Source organism: Gracilinanus agilis, chromosome 3 (genome assembly GCF_016433145.1).
Source record: "Gracilinanus agilis isolate LMUSP501 chromosome 3, AgileGrace, whole genome shotgun sequence".
NCBI classification, from domain to species: domain Eukaryota; kingdom Metazoa; phylum Chordata; class Mammalia; order Didelphimorphia; family Didelphidae; genus Gracilinanus; species Gracilinanus agilis.
The window spans coordinates 419,737,207-419,756,737 of record NC_058132.1 but is presented as its reverse complement, the minus strand read 5'-3'; the positions used below and the strand labels follow the sequence as shown (position 1 = coordinate 419,756,737).

General features: G+C 37.4%; 1 protein-coding gene across 1 annotated transcript in view; it reads right to left on the bottom strand.

Annotated features, from left to right (window-relative positions):
- The window catches only part of TTC3 (tetratricopeptide repeat domain 3), a 169,419-nt gene extending 150,542 nt beyond the window's left edge, over nucleotides 1-18,877 (bottom strand). The window contains exons 1-2 of the mRNA XM_044670285.1: nucleotides 18,786-18,877; nucleotides 9,670-9,755 (exon numbers count right to left, since the gene is read on the bottom strand). Coding sequence (XP_044526220.1) covers nucleotides 9,670-9,755; nucleotides 18,786-18,810 — 111 coding nt within the window. The 5' untranslated portion in view covers nucleotides 18,811-18,877. The remainder of the gene's footprint in view (nucleotides 1-9,669; nucleotides 9,756-18,785) is intronic.
- Between the last annotated feature and the right edge of the window lie 654 nt (nucleotides 18,878-19,531).

The window sequence follows — 19,531 nt, the reverse complement described above, 5'->3', positions numbered from 1 at the left end:
TACCACTACCCTAGTAAAAACCCTTACCATTTCATGCCTGAACTACTGCAATAATCAGCTGGTTGATGTCTTTCACTCAAGTCGCTCTCCACTGAAGGCCATTCTCCACTCAGTTATCAAAAGATCTGCTAAAATGCATGTCTGACCATGTCACTTCTCTCCTCAATAAACTCCAGTGGTTAACTCCAGAATCAAATACAAAATCCTCTGACATTCAAAGTCCTTCATAACGCCCCTCATTCTTAGTTTTCTGGTTTTCTTATATCTTATACCTTGCTGTCCGTTGAACTATAAAATACTCTCTCTCCCAATCCCAGATATTTTCTCTGGTTTGGTGATTCCCCCATAGCAAGGAACCCACTGCCTGCAAAATCCTGTTGTTCCCAAAATTGCTCTCAACTGTCTCTTAGTGGATAGGGCACTCAATTTTTAGATATCTTCGACACACTTAGGGGAAAAGAAGCAGGCACCATCAATTAAAATAAATCCTAAATACTCCACTTTTGGGAAACACCACTGAACCTTTGCCTCTGAGATCTTGTATCCTCTCTTATATAATTCCAACAGGAGATGTTTGCTATCTTTTTGGCATGTTGCAGCACTTGGTGAAGCCAAGAGCAAAACATCCACAAAGTGTATTAAATGGCTCTCCTTAAGCTCAATATTTGCCAAATCTTGTATCAAAATTTGGGGAAATAAAGTTGGACTTTCTATGTAACCTTGAGGCAGATGACACCATATCCTTTCCAGGTGAATGCAAATGTTTCAGGAATCTTCATGGATGGGTACTGGAAAAAAAGGCAAAACAGAAATCTACTACTGTGAAATATTTAGTAGTGGTAGGAATAGAGGAAATAATGGTGGATGGATTTGGAACAACAGAGTGTGTTTTGATGAGAAGATTATTAACAGCCCTTAAATCTTGAGCAAATTGATGAACAGGGTTTTCCATTTTTGTCTAATTTCAGTTTTTTAATAGGCAAGACTGGTGCACTGTATTCTGATTTGAATGGGATTATTATTTTCTGTTCAATTAAAGAATTTAAAATCGAATGTAATGGACTTCTGTACCAGCAGAAAGCAATGACACAGGACAGTTCTGAGGGACTTATGGTAAAGAACGCTACCCACATTCAGAGGAAGGACTGCAGGAGAAGAAACATATAAGAAAAACAACTGCTTGAACGCATGGGATGAGGTGGACATGATTGGGGATGTAGACTCGAAACTACCACACCAATGCAACTAACAACAATTTGGAAATAGGTCTTGATCGATGACACATGTTAAAACCAGTGGAAATGTGCATCGGCCATGGGTGGGGGGAGAGCAGGGGGTGAAGGGGAAAGTAGGAGCATGAATCATGTAACCATGTTAAAAATGAATATTAATAAATGCATAAAAAATAATTTATCACTAGGGTAATTCCCTCGATTGCCTCTTTTGATAATGGATTCTGAGGAATGGAAAGAGATGGGTCACCTTTTGTTCTAATTTGAACCGGAACAGCTGATTCAAGTAGGCCTACATTAGAAAAAGATGTAACCCAGAGAGATTCAGGTATATCTGTTAGTATTTCAAAGGTGGGAATTTTATCCTGACCTCCTGACTACCTAGAAAGAGTACAGGGAACAAATTTAGAGATTCCTCAGGTAGTTCTGACCACCTTGAGTGCATATTATTGTGGCTCTTAATTAACACAAAAGATCTCTCCCCAATAAATTCATGGGGGAGTTAGGCATTAGAAGGAAGAAACGTTCCATGGATAAAGGTCCCACAGACACCATTCATGGTAAAAGCTTTGAGACTTTCAGAGGTGCTCCTGACACCCACAACAACATTGACAGAACCAACAGAATTGCAATTAGAATCATGCGTATTCATCAGCACAGATCTTGATGCCCCAGTATCTAGAAGTCAATCATATAACGTATTTCTTACTTTTAATGTCACATGTGGTTCACTGCGATTTGGGGGAGAATGGGCTGTGATGACTGGTGTAATTATATCGCAAATGTTTCAATCTTTGATTCCAGAGTCCTTTCTCCCCTCTCAGACCTTCACAAAGGTTTGTGTACACCTCTGAGATTCTTCTCGTTGAGTAGGATTTAAATTTTTGCCATTGTGTGGATGAGTCCCATTTCTGATATATTACATGTCATTTGCCTCATTTCGACGATTGGTTCTATCATAATTTCTGTAATTGTTATTTCTGTAATTGTTTCTGTTGTTGCTATTTCTAAAACAGTTGTTATTCCTATAATAGTTGTTCCTAAAGTTTCCATTTTTTTCTAAAATTATTGAATATTTGAGTTCAGCTTCTGCAATTTAACATTAAGTGTCCCCTTTTACCGCATAAATAACACGTTGGTATTTTGTGTGTAGATTCTCCCAAAGTGGCCATAGCTCACCCATAATTTGTATCTCTTTTTTCAAGTTTTCCTTTTAGTAATTTTATCTCTTAATGCCTCCACTAAATCACTATCATCTTCATCTTTCTTTTCATACCTATCATACACATATACTGCCACTCTCCTTAATTCATCAAGGTCCATATTCGACCAGTTAGGACAGCTGGTTTTGAAATAGTCCTTGACCACTACAACAATTTTTCACAAATTGTCTTTTCAATTGTCTAATGTCCCTTTCTCTGGTCAAATTTAGATCTATATATCTTCCTCCCAGTTCTATAAGTTTATCCATGAACTGGGAAGGATTTTCACCCATTTTTTGTCTGAGTTTGTCAAACTTTGTCCAGCTACCCTGTCTGTCAGAACATGCCCTCATGGCTTTGAGTACTGACTCCCTAGCCTGACACAATCTACTGTAATCAGATTCATTGTTAAAATCCCATTTGGAGTCATTTAGTGGCCAGTTAACTGCTCTCCTTCCCCAAGCCTCACTAGCAAGCAAGATAACCTTATCTTTCTCCTTTTTTGTTAACAACTCCACTAACATGTTCAAAATCAATCCAGGTTGGATCAAAATTTTGACATATGCTTTCTAGCTTTTTGATAACAGCCATGGGATCATCCTCAAAAGGAGGGGTGCTCCACTTAAATCCCTCAATATCCTGAGGGGTAAATGAGTTTTGATGTCTTATGGTAACTTAACTCTTCTTTAGGATTAAAAGCTGGTACTCCTCTTAAGAGGAATAGACTTGTATCTCGATTACTTCTTGTTGTTTCCTTCTCTTAGGTTTATGCTTGAGCTGTCATGGAGTTGGTGGAGGAAGTAGGAACAGTAGGAGAGACAGGTTGATTAGAGTAAGACGTAGTTTCAGTAAGTTAAACCATAATTTGGGCCATTTGACAGATGCAATCTTCAAGGTATGCAACTCGAGTCTCAATTAAGCTATCTTTCTGTTGTTTCTTCTTCTTAGAACTAGGTAAATTATTTGGTAAATTTGGCAAATTTGAAGTAATCCTATAAGAAAAAAATACTTCCAAAAATGGTAACAGCCTGAAAAAAATCAGCAACTGGGAGCTATGCCAGTTCATCAATGCTTTCAGGGAATGGGAGTTGTTTGAAATAGGCTGGAATCTCCTCCTTCACTATGTGTACCATAATTTTTAGCAGCATATTGAATTGCCTATAAAAATTTCCTGCACTTCTACGTTTTGCCATGTATTCTTGAAAAGATGGGATAGTATAATAAAAAGTGAGGAATAGTAGATTAACAGGTTAATCAAACTCCTAGCTCCTCGCCAAGTATTGTAAGGGTTAAATGAAGGAGTTCGACAGAGTGAGGAAAGCAGTTTTAATAAAAACTTTGTTTAATTTAAGAAAGAAGTACAGATAGAAAGATTTCTTAGAAAAGAGGAAAGAAAGATTATTAAGCTTATACTTATAAATATATCTAAAATTCCTAATATTACCTAAAACTTCCTAAAACTACCTTTGTCTTCTGAGGACATTTTCTTCTGCCTGGCACGCAAGGCCTATCTAACCTACTCTATCTATAAATATTCACTAACTCTACTCAATCTGTGAAATATTAACTAAAACAATAGACAGACAACTGTCACCAACCAACTGCCAGCAGCCCTTTGCCTGAGTCAGACCTCCTGCTCTCTAGATATCCTAAAGACAAAAAGCCCCTTTCCCTCAGCAGCTGCTTCCTTTATCTCCTCAATGACCAACTGTCTCCCCCGAACTTCCTGTCAGAGGGCCCACTACTTCCTCTCCTCAGTCCTGGTCTCCCTGGTAACAGAATCTTCAGCTCTGGCTCACTGACTCCTGTCAGTTCTGATCTACTTAGAAACCCTGCTCTCTAGCCTCTTAAAGAGACAGAAGGGGAGATTAAGAAAATCCTTTTAACACCTCCTATGTAGGGAATATCCTCTCTTCTCATCTGTGCCTCCTGATTTCTTCAAGTCTTAGCTAAAATCTCACCTTCTAAAAGAAATCTTTTCAGATATTCCTTAATTCTAGTTCCTCTCTCTTTATTATTTTTAATTTCTTCTGTATATAGCTTATTTGTATACAGTTATTTCCATGTTGTCTTCCAGTTAAACCGTGAGCAGCATGTTAAGGGGTACTGTCTTTTACCTTTTTTTGTATCCTCGTGCTTAGTAAAGGGTCTAGCATATAGTAAGCACTAATCAATATTTACTAACCACAGCAGACTGATTAACCACAAGAAGAACCGTAATAAATTAAATTACTCACCTACTAACAAAGGAGTGAAAGATTCAAAGTACAGAAGGAGACATGTATTTTAGATGTGGCAAACATACGGATGTTTGGTTTAACTATGCTTATTTGTTCTAAGGACTGAGTTTTTCATATTTGTTTTCACAGGAAGCAAGGAATTTGGGGTAAAGAAGAGCTAACAATAGTATTTCCTCTTTAAAAAAGAAAGGAGTCACTGACACATGTCAGAATATGTATAGAACAAAAGGAAATTCTTTTTAAAACATATTGATTTTATTATATGTATGTATTTTCTCTATTAGATATATTTTAAAAGAAGCTATACATAAGAAATTCAGTTGAACAAATAATCAATCATTTTTCTGATCCATTTCATATGGAAATTTCCTTTTTGGAGATGGGGTCAGTAGAAAAGTTTGTGAAGTTCAGAATGAAAAGAAAATGATCCCTATATCCACTGTATCTACTTCTTCATCTCTTCTAAAACCTCTGCAATCTGATTTCTGATACTGTAAACTCAACTAAAACTACTCTCTCAAAAGTTATGTTTTTAAATACAAAATCTAATGGTCATTCTTGATATTTATCTTCCTTAAAACCACTGCAGCATCTAACACTGTTAATCACTCTCTCTTCTAGACCCTCTCCTCTCTGAGGTTTCCATGACATTTTTCTACTTGATTATCCTTCTGTTCATTTTTAGCCTCCTTTGTGGATCATTATCCATATCAGATCCCCTGACTCTGGGTACATCCCAAGGCTCTATCTTGGACCTGTTCTCCCTCTATACTATTTTTTTAAAACCCTTAACTTACATCTTAGAATCAATACTGTATATTAGTTCCAAGTGTCCAATCTAGCATAGTTGGTGTTCCCAGGGGTCAGTGACCAGAGCAACCAGTCTTGGGACTCTGTGTGGGTGTGTAGCATGCACCTCTGTGTGGAGGCCTTGAGGAAAGCAATGAGCCCCTTTTCTTAATTAAAGAGTGGTTTTTCTGACTATTTAATAGTTCTGTGCTGTTTTTTTTCAGTTTAACATTTTGGAGGGAGCATCTGGATTCAAAGTTACCCACTGCTCAAGCTGCCTGTTAAGGGGACTTCCAGACAGCAAAGGTGCCTTCAAGGACCCAATTAGGGTCACCTAGGGAAATCACTTAACAGAGTGGGTGCTCTCAAAAAAAGGACTAGCCTCTTGTATTTGAGAACGTGACACACTCTAATTATGGAGGATTAAGCAGATTTCTGTGGTTGCAGAGAAGCCAAGGGCCCAGAGCCAAGGATGGAGGCTGTTGGGTGACCCAGGGCTTCATTGAAGGAACCTTGGAGAGAATATTTGCAGTTTCTGAGATCCTGACACAGGATCCTTGACAGGGCCATTGTGAAAGGGACAAAGTGCCTGGGGGATTTTTTTAACTATAGTTGTACACATGGATAGTAAAAGTTGCCTAACTCAGACTCTGAGCAGTTTTTCTTTTTGGTCAAAATACAATCTAGTTCAACCTGACTGCAAGCTCAGCACTTGGCTAGGTGTCTGTGTGTGTGTGTGTGTGTGTGTGTGTGTGTGTGTGTGTGTGTGTGTAGCAGTATTTCTACTGCTATGAGCAAGGAGAGTGTAGTTCAGAGGCGGGAGAGGTTGGCTGAAAACTTTGAATGGGAAGCTGAGCTGGAGTGTGGGAGTCTTAGTGTTCAATTGGAGTTTTGGGTAACTGCTTTAATTCAATTAAAATAGAGAAAGTTTCTTCATGAATTGAAATGTCATGGCTTAAAGTTTAAATGGTTGTAAATTTGTTCTCATAAAAGCTTAAGAACTTAAGTTTTGGATTTCTTCTCAATTTTCTGTGGGGTTTTCCTTATATTGTATATCTAATGTATTTCTTAGGTGGAAGCTTTGCTACTAATTTTAAATGCTTTTGATTTAAATGATAGTAAATAATGTCTGAAAGTTGTGTTAACAGTTAATTCTTCCCAAAAGCTGAAGAGGCAGGACCTAGTGATTTTAATATGGGAATATCCAGTAGGAGGAAAAAGGAGGTCCAGAATTCATAACTTTAAATTCTAATCTTTTCTTCCCAATTTTGGTGTGGTTAATGTGTGAAATATTGTAAATCGAGAGAAGCTAATTTTTAATGATGTTGGTAATGAGAAGCATTTTAGGTATTAACTTTTTTATTTGAGTGCTATAATTTCACATTTCTGTTAAACTATTATTTATTTCTAGAGGAAAGGTTTTTCTGGTTAACATGTGTGTTCTAGAGAGTCAGAAAGTTTATTTCTATTTGTTTAAATGCAGTGCTGATTAGTTGTGGCATTGTTGTAAATGAACAAGAAATATTCAGAAAAAGGCTTTCTGTTAATAGTAAAAACTGAGTGTTTTTAAATTGAACAACAAATTTCCACTTAAGAAGCTGTTTTTGTCTTAGGCCAAAGAAAAGTGTAGGGTGCAGATGAGAGAAAGGCAATTTTGGAGTGACAGGTAAATTAGAGCAAGAAGATAAAGAAAAGGGAATTGGATAGGTATTCTGATTTAAAGGTAATTTTAAGCTTTTCTTTAATAATCCTAGGTTTGGGGTTTGAGGAATCTTTATGGGTTTTACTTTTTGAGAAGTAAAAAGACCATGAACTATAGCCTGATTTTGGGAGTTTTTAAGGTAAATTTCCAGAGTATCTATTGTATCATTACAATAGATAAGTTTTTGTTTTTTTAAAGACCAGTGAATCCTGATTGTTTTCTATAGTAGTTTGTTTAGGGGGCAGCTGGGTAGCTCAGTGGATTGAGAGCCAGGCCTAGAGACAGGAGGTCCTAGGTTCAAATCCGGCCTCAGACACTTCCCAGCTGTGTGACCCTGGGCAAATCACTTGACCCCCATTGCCTACCCTTACCAATCTTCCACCTATAAGTCAATACACAGAAGTTAAGGGTTTAAAAAAATTATATATATATATATATATATATATAGTAGTTTGTTTACCTTTAATTTTCCCTTTTTAAGGGGAGACAACTAATCAGATTTGGCATTTATTTTGTGAGCACTATTTTTCTGACAATCATTGGCACATGACCACTATCAGAGAAAGGAGTTCCCCACCTGGGAAATTTCTAGGGATGCCCTGCATTTTATCACCCCAGATCTGGAGTGTGGGTGAAGTGATAAGAACTTATTAAGGTTAAGTTTGCTAGACTGCTTGTTAAAAAGGAATTTATTTAGAACCCCTGGAGCACTATTTTCTTAGAAGCCAAAGCCTGGACAAGACTTTCCTGCAGCCTAGAATCTGAAGGATTCTCTAAGAAGACATCTCTACAAGAAATCCGAAGGAACCTCCAAGAAGTTACTGAAACCAGATAAGTATTCTGTTTCTCATCATTTTCACTGATTTTTAGAAATATTGCTAATGCAGATATAAAACTGGCCATTTTATTTCCCCTGGAAATTCTAATTCTACCCTGAGCAAGTAAGTAGAGAACCTAGAAAAGAAGAGAGCTATTCCCCAGATTTAGCTGAAATAGGAAAGGTTTAAAATAGTAGTATTTTACCTTGTTAAGAGTCTTAAAAGTAATATCTGTTAATGTGAGAATTTACAGCAGAGATTCCAGAGTGTTACTTCAGTATTGGCCTAGAATTGCAGGGGGCTGCTTAAACTACAGACCAAACTGAAATATTTGGACAAAGTTTTGAAAGTCTTAAATACTCTCAACATGCAGAGTGGAAATTCTGCCCAGTGGGTATATGAGAAACTTCAGAGCGGTGATAAAAGAAATCTGAATGAATAATGGTCCTGGGGGAAGGGAATGAACCTTAAAAGAGATCTGGAAGTTTATTGCTTATTACCCATTTTCAGTTTCTCCCCTTCGTAATAGTGAACAAGTCTACTGGGATTGGGAAAAAAAAAAGGATTTTTGGACTTAACTGCCTGTATATTTACTGATTTCTTTAAGGTTTAATTTTTTTCAAGTTCATGTATCAAATCTAATCAATACTATTTTGTTAAATGATTCTTTATTTTTTACCTTTGCCCTATGACTATACTGAAGAACATATTATTGTAAAAAGTCCATAACTTTTATGTATGCTAGGATTTCTCATCTCATTCAATGACATCACATGTTGCTTATACAGCATTTTCTTCCTTTTTGCCTTTGCTAATTGTCACATACATAATGATGGATGGACTCCATCAAAATTGGTTACAACCCATATACAATCTTTGGAGAATATAATGACTTAAGAATTTAAATTATAATTTTAAGGGGTCTTTTTGTCAGTGTAGTAATCATTGGTTTTGTTCTTTTTCTCCTTTATTTTCCTTTTATCCCAAAATTATTGCAATTTTTAAGTTGATTATGTTTTCATGATCCATTGGGGAGACTGGTCTCCCAAAGGATCACAGGGGGGTATGTATAGTTAGAGATTTTGTACCTTGAACTACATTACCCCAAATTCCTTTCTGTATTACCTAGAATGTTTTTCCTTTTGTTCCCGTTTCATGTTTGTATAAGTTCTGAGGCTCTGCCTCTCTCTCTCTCCCTCTGTCTCTCCCTCTGTCTCTGTCTCTCATCTCTTGCAAGCAGACTAGGTTAGATAGCCTTCTTACTTTAATTATCATTAATAAACTTTATGAAATATAATACTTAGTATTTTGGGATATTTTAAAATCCACAGTACCCTCACCTATTATTCTTGAAATCCTTGTTTCCATTTTAAAATTGAGATCAATCCAGGCTTTCTATGACCCTAGAAATGAAAGTGCCTCTTCTTCTCCCTCTTCAAGGTTATCTTGCATCTATTTTGTATATGCTTATATGTGAAAAAATATATAACTATATAAAAATGTTTCTCTCATAACTAGAATGTAAGTTCCTTAAGGGCAGGGATTGTTTGTCTTTGTATCTCCTAGCACAGGACCTTTTAAAATTTGCACTTAAATGCTTACTGATTAGCTGACAAGTATATTTAGGTGTCATTCATTCTACCAACAAAATTTTAAAATACGCCAAGAAGTAAATATTATTCCTACCTTTATACAAGCAGCACAGTTCTGATATTCAAATTCTTCTACTAAATTGCAGTCTTCCAGCACAACTTTGGTTATATGGTACTTGTCTATTTAGAGATTTAAAAAAATTATAAAAAAAGGATTGTGAAAATACAACAAAATTAATGAAGGAAGCCTAATTACCTAAATCAAAATGGGGAAAAAAAATGAGTGCATATTCTTATTTTAGTTTGAATTTACATGGTAAATTTTAAAATGCATAAATCACTCTTCAAAACATGTACTATAACAATATCATGAAGAACTGAAAAAAGCCTCTATGTAGGATTTATTCTATGAAATGGAACTTTAAAAGCAGACTATTAATAACACAATTCTTGATTAAAATTTAATAACATATAGAAATATGTTAGCTAAAAGGGACTGATTAACACTCTCAAATAAAAGTCTCAATCAAGTAATCAGTCTGTTTTCTTCATTCAGCTTAACACTGTCAGAAGCATAATGCACCTTTCTTTGTCTTCAGTGAAGATGGTAAATAATGGTCATTTTCTATTCTAAAAACTAAAAATGTGTCCTTACCCATGGTTCCACAGACTGAATATACAACAAAAGCAAAGCTAATATTTGAAACAGTTCTACCTAGAGTGAAAAGTACTTCATGATACAGGCATAATTCCATACAGTAATATTAAACTGGCTGCATAAAATATATATATATATATAACCACAATTGTACAAAGAGCAACCTACTACTACTAATCTAAGTGGGATACATGGTAGTAGGAGCCATATCACAGCTGTAAATTCAGTATGCCTGGGCTAAGAAGACTGGTAAATGCTTGTTACATAGACTAGTTGTTTTTTCTTTAAGAAGGCAAGCAAACCATTTTTAATACTTAATTGGCCCAAGGGACTGAGGAGCAAACCAATTACATGGATTAATGTCATAAAGGGCATGAAATTCAGATGATTAATATTTGGGGCTCCTCAACCTTTATGGTGTTCTTATGGCAGTATACATTAAAATATCCTTATGAGTGGGTGTCTCATCATTCTAAAACGTAGAGGTGAGAGGAGCTACTCCCCCCCACAAAAAAATACACAGCTATACTTTTACTGAAAATTCTTTTATTATTGTATACTTCCTGTTGTTAAATGTGACACAGTGTACAGAGTGCCAGGCCTGGAGTTAGGAAGATGTATTCCTGATTTCAAATATGGCCTTAAACACTTACTAGTTATGTGATCCTGAGCAATTTGCTTAACGCTGTTTGCCTCAGTTTGGGGGCACGTAAGATGCTCAATGCATAGAGAGCCAGGCCTGGAGATGAGAGGTCCCAGATTCAAATCAGGCCTCAGATACTTTGTAGGCATTTAACTCTGGGAAAGTCACTGCCCAATGATAGCAAACCAAGTGCCAAAACTGTATCCCCACACTAAATGTGAGCCACCCCTTTACCCCAGACAGGGGAAGGAAGACCTGCTCTCAATCTCCTGCTGGGCAAAGGGGTGTGGGTCATGTGAGAAATGTCCTCAGGCTCAGAGGAGAAGGGGAGGAGAGCAGCCCCCTCTGGCATACATGCCATAGGTTTGCCAACACAGGCCCCCTCACCAATTTTCTGCCTTGGAACTGATACTTAGTGTCAATTCTAAAACAGAAGCTAAATGTTTAAAAAAACCTAAAGACTTTGGGGGCAGCTAAGTGGCAATGGAAATAGAGGCAGGGTTCAATTTTTACCTTATGCACTTCCTAGATATGTGACCCTGGGCAAATTACTTAACCTCCATTGCCTAGCCTTAATGGTTCTTCTGACTTGAAACTAACACACAGTATTGATTTTAAGACAGAAAGTAGGGGTTTTAATTTTTTAAAATGTGAAATATAATATAAATGTCTCATTTATTTCCAGTCCTAAGCCTGAACCTCCAGATAGGCCTGAGGTAAATCCCTGTCCAGGCCATTTGGTGTAGGATTGGTTTGAAATGACTTTGTGACTCAAGTGGGAAAAGGGCAATAAAGGAGATCTGGGTGGTCAGGTGACCTGATTCAGAAACTGGGTTCCTACTGTCCTAAAATTCTGAACCCACTGAGATAGGAAGTGGCTTCCACTGATCAGCACAGTTGGTTCTTAAGAAATTTGATATAGAGAATAAAAGTACTATATCATTAGGTGTGTGTAAAACCCCTAACCCCTTTATGATAACATAATCATTAGTCTTGCGTTAATAGTCAAATAAAATAGTTTGTTTTATAAGAATTATAAATATTAGCTAAGGAAAAATATAGTTTAGGGTGGCATCAAATCTTGTTTGCAGGCATTTTGACCTTGTCTATAATGCAAGAGTTTCCATTTAGCCCACCATATTCCTCAGGACAGTCAGACAGGAGGTGGAGGACTGCTCTTCAGTGTATGACAAGACAGTCAAACAGGAAGTGGAGGTCAGCTCTTCGGGTGCAAATATCAGTCAGCCAATTGCTAACTCCTAATATTACACCACAATCATCAGCAAAAACACCAAGATCCTAACTGATTATTGCAGAGACCTTGGAAAGGTCAGCTATAATAATAGACATAAGTTACCACCCATAGTAATCTTTTTTATGCTTTCTAGTTTAATTGTCACTTGCTTCATTAATTAAGCACTGCCCATGTGAAACATTTTGCATCCATTCTATTTTAATTTTGATTGTATTTTCTGTAGCTGTGTCATCAGATTTCTTGGCATAAAAAAGGCTATCTCCTAAGGCTTTGGGGGTCCCTGGTTTTGATCTTGACCAGAGTCTGGCTTTATTGTGAGATTGGCCACCTCTCAATAAACCTATCATTAGCTTTGTCAGTGTGGAATCTAGAAGCTCCCAAACTTGTAGCTTAGTAAGGTTCAATGACCCACCCCTTTTAGTTAGCTTAAAGGTAAAAGCCCCAAGTTGGACCTTGTCACATGAGAGTTTCTCCCTGAGGGGAAAGTCCAACTTCAGCAGTTCTCAGACTAACAATAGACCTTAAAGTAGTTTAGGTGGGGAGGGCTAATTCCAAATGGTAATAAGTTTCTCTTTGGTGCCAATGGTTTCTCCCCTTAAGCCAAAGTCCTTTACCAAGGTGGCCCAGCCTCAGGTTGGATCTTTCTCTTTTGTGTCCATTGTAAATGCATCAGCCCCTCACTATTATTCCAGTCTGGGAGTCCTCATTTTTCTTTGTTACCATTGTAAAGCCAATCAACTATCCCTCTCATCCTTAGTTCCCATGTTCCCCTAGAAAGGTATTTAAGCTTCCCACTTTAGTGGCTCTTTGGAGTTTTTCATCCAAATGGTGAGACTCCCAGGGCTCCATGACCAGAGCAAGCAGAGTTGAGGGGGGACTTTAATGCACGCACCCCTTCTCATTAATTAAAAAGTGGGTTTTCTGACTACTTAGTAATTCTGTGTTTTTTTCCAGTTTAACAGCTTTGGAGACTGAATTGGTGTGAAAATTTTTCACCACACAGGGAAAATTCTCTTCCTATTGCTGACAGCTATAACCATAAGGAAAATAAAAATATACTGTCTATAGATATCCATTGAGGTCAGGGAAATACAGTATAAAGAAAGAAAGTAGGAGTAGGAGTGAGAATGAGAAATGGGAACCTAACTCAATGGTAAGAATGTTTTGGGTTTACTCTATTTTTCATCTGATCTGGAAAAATAAGCAGATGATAGCAGTGATACCACTCTCCCAAGACTCTAGATGTGGACTGAGTATTTTGTGGTCCTTGTTCCATCTCTGTCCATTGAACCTCCCTCAGCACATGTCCCTAGGCTAGTGATAGAACTTGACCTGGCTATTTTCCATTGTGTATGGCTTCCTTCCCTGAGAAAATTTTCTCAGTATCCAATTATGGGCAAGTTCTCTTTTTAAAATTGGCAAATGCTTCGACCTGAGAACTAGGAGAAATCAGAAGTGAAAGATACTTCTAACTAGAGTGGGAAAGTTTCTAGTCAATTTTATGTTTTATTTTATGTGGCAATACAACTTAATATCCATTAATCTGGAGATTTATAGCAATTGTCCAGAGTGCTTTTCTAAGTTTGTGGGTAACCATGTATTCACTATTTATGTGGAATTTCAGAACATAATTATCTTCTTAATCTTAATTTAAAAAATAAACAATAACCTTTATTTGTAATAAAGGTCAGGACAAAGAAAATAGCCAACTTTGAATCAAGAGGATGAGAGGGAAATCACTTTTAGATGATTCTCTCCAAACTAGGTGGCTTTAAAGTCCTTAGCACTCTCACCTGAAACAGAGAATAGCCCACCTGCCCTTTATATCTGCACTCCATAGTTGGCATAGGAATCTCAAATCAGAAATAGCTAGACTCCTCCTGACCTGTGCCTGTGAGATCTCTGCTAGGAACACTCACAGACTAAGGGCTCACTCTCAACTCCTGGAGTTTATTACATTATATACAAGGTCCAACAGGAAAGGTTTAGCTGACTACTAAAACATAACAATTACAGTAATATTGATGGCACTTCCCATTCAAGGCTTCCTCCTGGCAGGAGACAGGTTCATCTGTCACTCATTTCCCTCACTGTTAGGGAAAGTGTTTTGAGATGACATGAGATTCTAGAATAAGGATCCACATAGACACAATTCAATATGAGCAACATAAAAAAATATTACCCTCTAAATCTTTGGTCCTGCGAGCACTGAATGGGGTGCTTCAGAGGAATGCTTCAGAGTAGTGCTTCACCAACACCACAGACAAGGTCCTGTGGGCCACACCTGGCCCCAGACAGCAAATCCACTAAGTTCTGGAGCAAGAATCACTTTTGCCTTGGCTTCTAGAGTTAGTTTCCATTGGGGGAAGCAGAACTTCCTTTTTTTTTTTTTTTTTTTTTTAAATCCTTACCTTCTCTCTTGGAATCAATACTGTACATTGGTTCCAAGGCAGAAGAGCAATAAGGGCTAGGCAATAGGAGTTAAGTGACTTGCCCAGGGTCACACAGCTGGGGCGTGTTTGAGGACAGATTTGAACCTAGGATCTCCCATCTCTAGGCCTGGCTCTCAATCCACTGAGCTACCTGCCCAGCTGACCCCTGGAAGCATGACTTTCTGAGAAAGGAAAAGCTCAAAAAGAAAAGATCATACACAACTCCCAGGAGTGGGGAGAAGAGGCTGCTGATACTGCTGATGATGCCAGATGTGAGACATAGTGGCCAGAGGCCCTGCTGTTTATAGAACCTTAGTAGCTAGAGAGGCCAGGAGAGGAGGGACAAAGTCTTTTGTGAGCTGGTCAGGATACCAAGACAGTGAGGTAGATATTCCTTCACAAAACAAAAAAAGGCAAAAATCCAAAAAGCCTAAGTAGAGAAACACTGATGACCACCAAGAGGCTTCTGGAGAAATCCTGGCAAGGCCCATCAAGGACATGGCCCAGAAGAATCCAGTGAAGTGCAGACAGGAGGATATGGTCAAAAGTCAAAAGGCCCTGGTGGTATGAGCCACCATTCTTTCATGTGCAAAAAATGCAGAGGCCACCCAGGCTGGAGTTTTGGGGAATGAAGAGAACCCAGATGAGTCCAGATGCCTTACAAGTTGCATCCTAGTCCTAATACTCAATAACCTAAACTCTACTCCTAGGCCACAGAGACTTGACTCCTGAAAAGTATCAATCATTAAAATTTTATGTAATTTATCAATCTGTAAGTAATCAACCTTAGTACATACAATATCAATCCAGGAAGAGGAAAATTTCTGAAAGACAGGGTTCCTGGCAAATATTCCCCATGGGCTCAGCTGCAAGTTGCATGTCTAAAAAAATAAGATCATCATCCGCACTGATTACTGGGTAAGGCCTTGGCAGGTGGTATGAAGCCAAGAAAGAAAGGACAGACTAACCAAAGGATCAGATTTCACAGAGGAATTCTGCTAATGCATTTCCTTACACATAGCACCCTACCAGAGACATCCTATATTCTTTGCTGACCTAGCCAAATAGGTTGATGGTCTTGCCAGAATGGCAAAAATTAGGCAGTGGGTCTATTTCCAATAAGGACATTAAGACAATGTTGTCATATTGCAGTGGGCACAGGGCACATATGATATCCTTAAAGATGAGATAGTTGATTATGCTCAACAGTACTTATTGAACCAACCAAAACAATTACCTCCAAAAGCTCAACACAGCATGATCTCATCTGATCCTCAACTTGTCTCCTACTGGCAAAATGATTATATGAACCCCTTCTCTCACTTAAGAGCAATTGATTTGCCCTTATTGCAACTGATACCTAAGGATATGGCATTACAGTGCTAGTCCAGTTTTCTACCACAGCAACCATCAAAGTTCTTATGAAACATATCTTTCCTTCTAAACCCATCTCCAACATTGCAGCATAACCATTTCAATGCAAAGTAGGTCTAGGTTTGGGTCTGCTGCCATCACATTCAGTGGATTTTCCATTTCTAATATCATCCTTAGGTAACGGATATTGATGAATGCTGGCCTGGACTCTTGAGACAACTTCATCAACATGACTTGCAAGTATGGTTGTCCCAAATGAGACTGTGTTCATTGTGAATTGATAGCTCTCTAGGAAAAAGGAAAGCTCTCTTGTCCAACAGTTTCTTCAATCCAGCCTTCAGGAAGACTTATCTAATAAGGGTAGACTGCTTTTAGACATAGTTCTAGCTGACTTTCTCCAATTTTTCCTTATTCCATTTCCTGTACTTAAGCCATGGGTCTCAAGGTCCCAACCTCTCAGAGGACTTTATATACCTTAATCAAATGGCCTAGGTCTTTCTAATTGGTAGGTCTTCTTCCAAGAAAGGTTAAAACACTTCTCACCTCCCTCCTTAAAGAAGTCATGGAAACCAAAGGATGGAACTGTTGGAAGGTGACAACACGATGAGGGTCAATAACTGCTACAAAAGTCATCATCTGCAATGTAGTCTTAATGTTCCAAGTGCTGGTCTTGATCTTCATCTCCAATTTACATAGGATGATCCACTGTGAACTGCCTCTGTAAGCAACCTTACCATGGACCTGATTGTTAAGATTTAGGATGAAATCCTTCTAAAAGGAGGAAGCAAAGCCTGGGATATTTGGATATTCCTTTATTCCATTTTTTCACTCCTCTAGTGTTATCTACCCTAGGCTTCTTTTCTCCATCTTTGAAGATGGGATTGGCCAGTACTGGTGACTAACCAGGTCATTTAAGTAGGGAAAGTCCCCTAGAAAATTTTTATAACCTTTCCAGCAAGAGGTGGGTTACATTAGAAACAGAACTACTACTAATCTGGTTAGAACCCAAGAAAACAGGTTCCACTGCTCAGCTAGAAATTCACTATGCTTGACCTAAGAAGAATAGAAAGTCTCTTCCAAATAGGCTAGTTTTCCCTAAACAGGATTGAAACTATCCTTGGGACTAATTTAGTTTAAGTGTCTACTACATGCTGGAAATATTAATGAAGCATTCCAGTAGTCAAAGCCCAACTTATCAAGTAGTCAACATTCCTCAGTTTGATCAATTTCCCACTGTCATGCTAGTCAATATACCCTTCTGATGACCATTATGACAAATGTAGAGGCAAGGGGAACTGTGCCCAACTAAACCAATGCTGTATCTCTGTTTTTCATGCAATCGTTGAGGACATTTTCTCTTTTTAAATGTTATTTAATAATCAATTTCATAATGAAACATTCAGCCTGAATTTCTAGTTTGAACTAAACCAGGCATAGTCTAAGACAGTGATGGGCAAATGGGCAAATTTTTTAAAGAGGGGGCCAAAGGAAAAGAAATGCTCATCTCTCAGTCTGTTTCTAAGGCAACTCTTTCAAAGTTTCATTGTATTGTATCCTACTCATTGTATTTGTCAGATTAAGAATAATATCCCACAGCCAGATAGAACATTTCAGGGGGCTGCATCTGGCCAAAATGAGCAACTGAATAATGTTACCATGAGATTTTGCAACATTACAGTGTGCTTAAATTGTATTCTATTAATAACATAAAAAACAACAGTAAGACACAATTTGATATAGGAGTGGTGAACTATAAATATTTAACAACTAGCATTTAGGGGTGTATTTACCAAATACTTTTAAGTTTAATCAGCATTATTAATATTTTCTCCATTATTTCCTAAGTCTAGACCAGTGATGGGCAAACTAGAGCTCATGGACCAGATTTAGCCTCCCTGAAATGTTCTATCTGGCTATGTGACATTATTCCTAATATGATGAATACAATGAGTAGGATACAATACAATGAAACTTTGAAAGAGTTGCCTTAGAAACAGACTGACATGGGGGCAGTTGGGTAGCTCAGTGGATTGAGAGCCAGGCCTAGAGACGGGAGGTCCTAGGTTCAAATCTGAACTCAGACATTTCCCAGCTGTGTGACCCTGGGCAAGTCACTTGACCCCCATTGCCTACTTTTAACCACTCTTCTGCCTTGGAGCCAATACACAGTATTGGCTCCAAGACAGAAGGTAAGGATTAAAAAAAAAAGAAAGAAAGAAAGAAACAGACCAACAGATGAGCATTTCCTTTCCTTTGGCCCCCTCTTTAAAAAGTTTGCCCAATCACTGGTCCAGACAATAAATAAATAAATAAATAAATAAATAAAGCCCTGATTTGTAGCATTTGCCAATTTTTGAAGAATGAGTACTTATGAAAATTTATTAATCGAATCTTATAAACCAGTTAGAGATGGTTGCATTACATCTCTGGATATGAGTGATAAAGAAAGCAGCTGCATCACATATGAAAGTATCAGGTTCTTCAGAGAAACCTTTTTTAGATCATGAAAGTTAATAATCTTGTTTTCCATCAACCTTGCTTTTTTCCTGTAAGATTTCTCAATTCTATTTTCTGATTTTTTTTTTATAGTTCATAAAATTCATTTGGTAAAATTAGAAAAAATTGTGAACTCAGAAAAATTCAAAAAAAGGAAGTACAGAACAATAAAACACAGTAAGATAACTAAAAATTTAAAATGCAAATATCAGTCACTTCAATAAATTGTGAGAAAAAACAAACCACCAATAATTTATATGGCATGAATAAAAACTACACTAAACTAAGCACCAGTATTCTCCTTCAAATATTTTATCAAACTAAAATAACAGTTTAAAATATGAGTACTTACATTCAGTAAAAAAAATACTTAGCATAGGCCAACAGTTTTCAGCCCTCTCTAGTTTACGCAGAATTCTGAATTCCCCTGTGTATTTCACCCAGTTGAAAGCCTCCTCAATTGCCAAGATTTTCTGTTACAAATATAAGGAAAAAATTTTAATAAATCTAATATTTGATGAATCAATCAATTGATCATTAAGCATTTATTTAGTACTAACTATACACTAAGCATTGTGCTAAGTGCTAGAGAAACAAAAGGAAAAACTCTCAGCCTTCGTGGGTGCAAAATACAAACAAAGCAGAACCAAAATAATTTCAGAGGGGGAATGCAGGCACTAGAAACTAAGGTAACCAGGATGAAAAATTACATTTTAATGTTTTTCTATGGAGTACTTTGCCATTCATTCAATCAGTTAGTCATTAAGTACATGCAATAAATTGAATTATTTAGAAATAATTGATTTTATCCTGTAACTGCTTTTGTCCTATAATTTCTTAAGTCATTAAGTCTCTGAACTTAGTTCAGAATTCAACTGATTTGTAATAAGTTTCTTTGTAATCACTGCTCTCTTTTTGCCTTAAGGAATTCAGCTTAAACTTAGAGGATGCATGTGAACACAAGGGAGTTGGGCCTAATATCTAATATCCTTCAAGGATGACTACTGGTTTGCTGTCTAAAATGTCTGGACTAATATCTTGCAAGGGGGCTCAAGTAATTAGCACATCTTAGTCACAGGGAAGAAGAAGATCACTGCT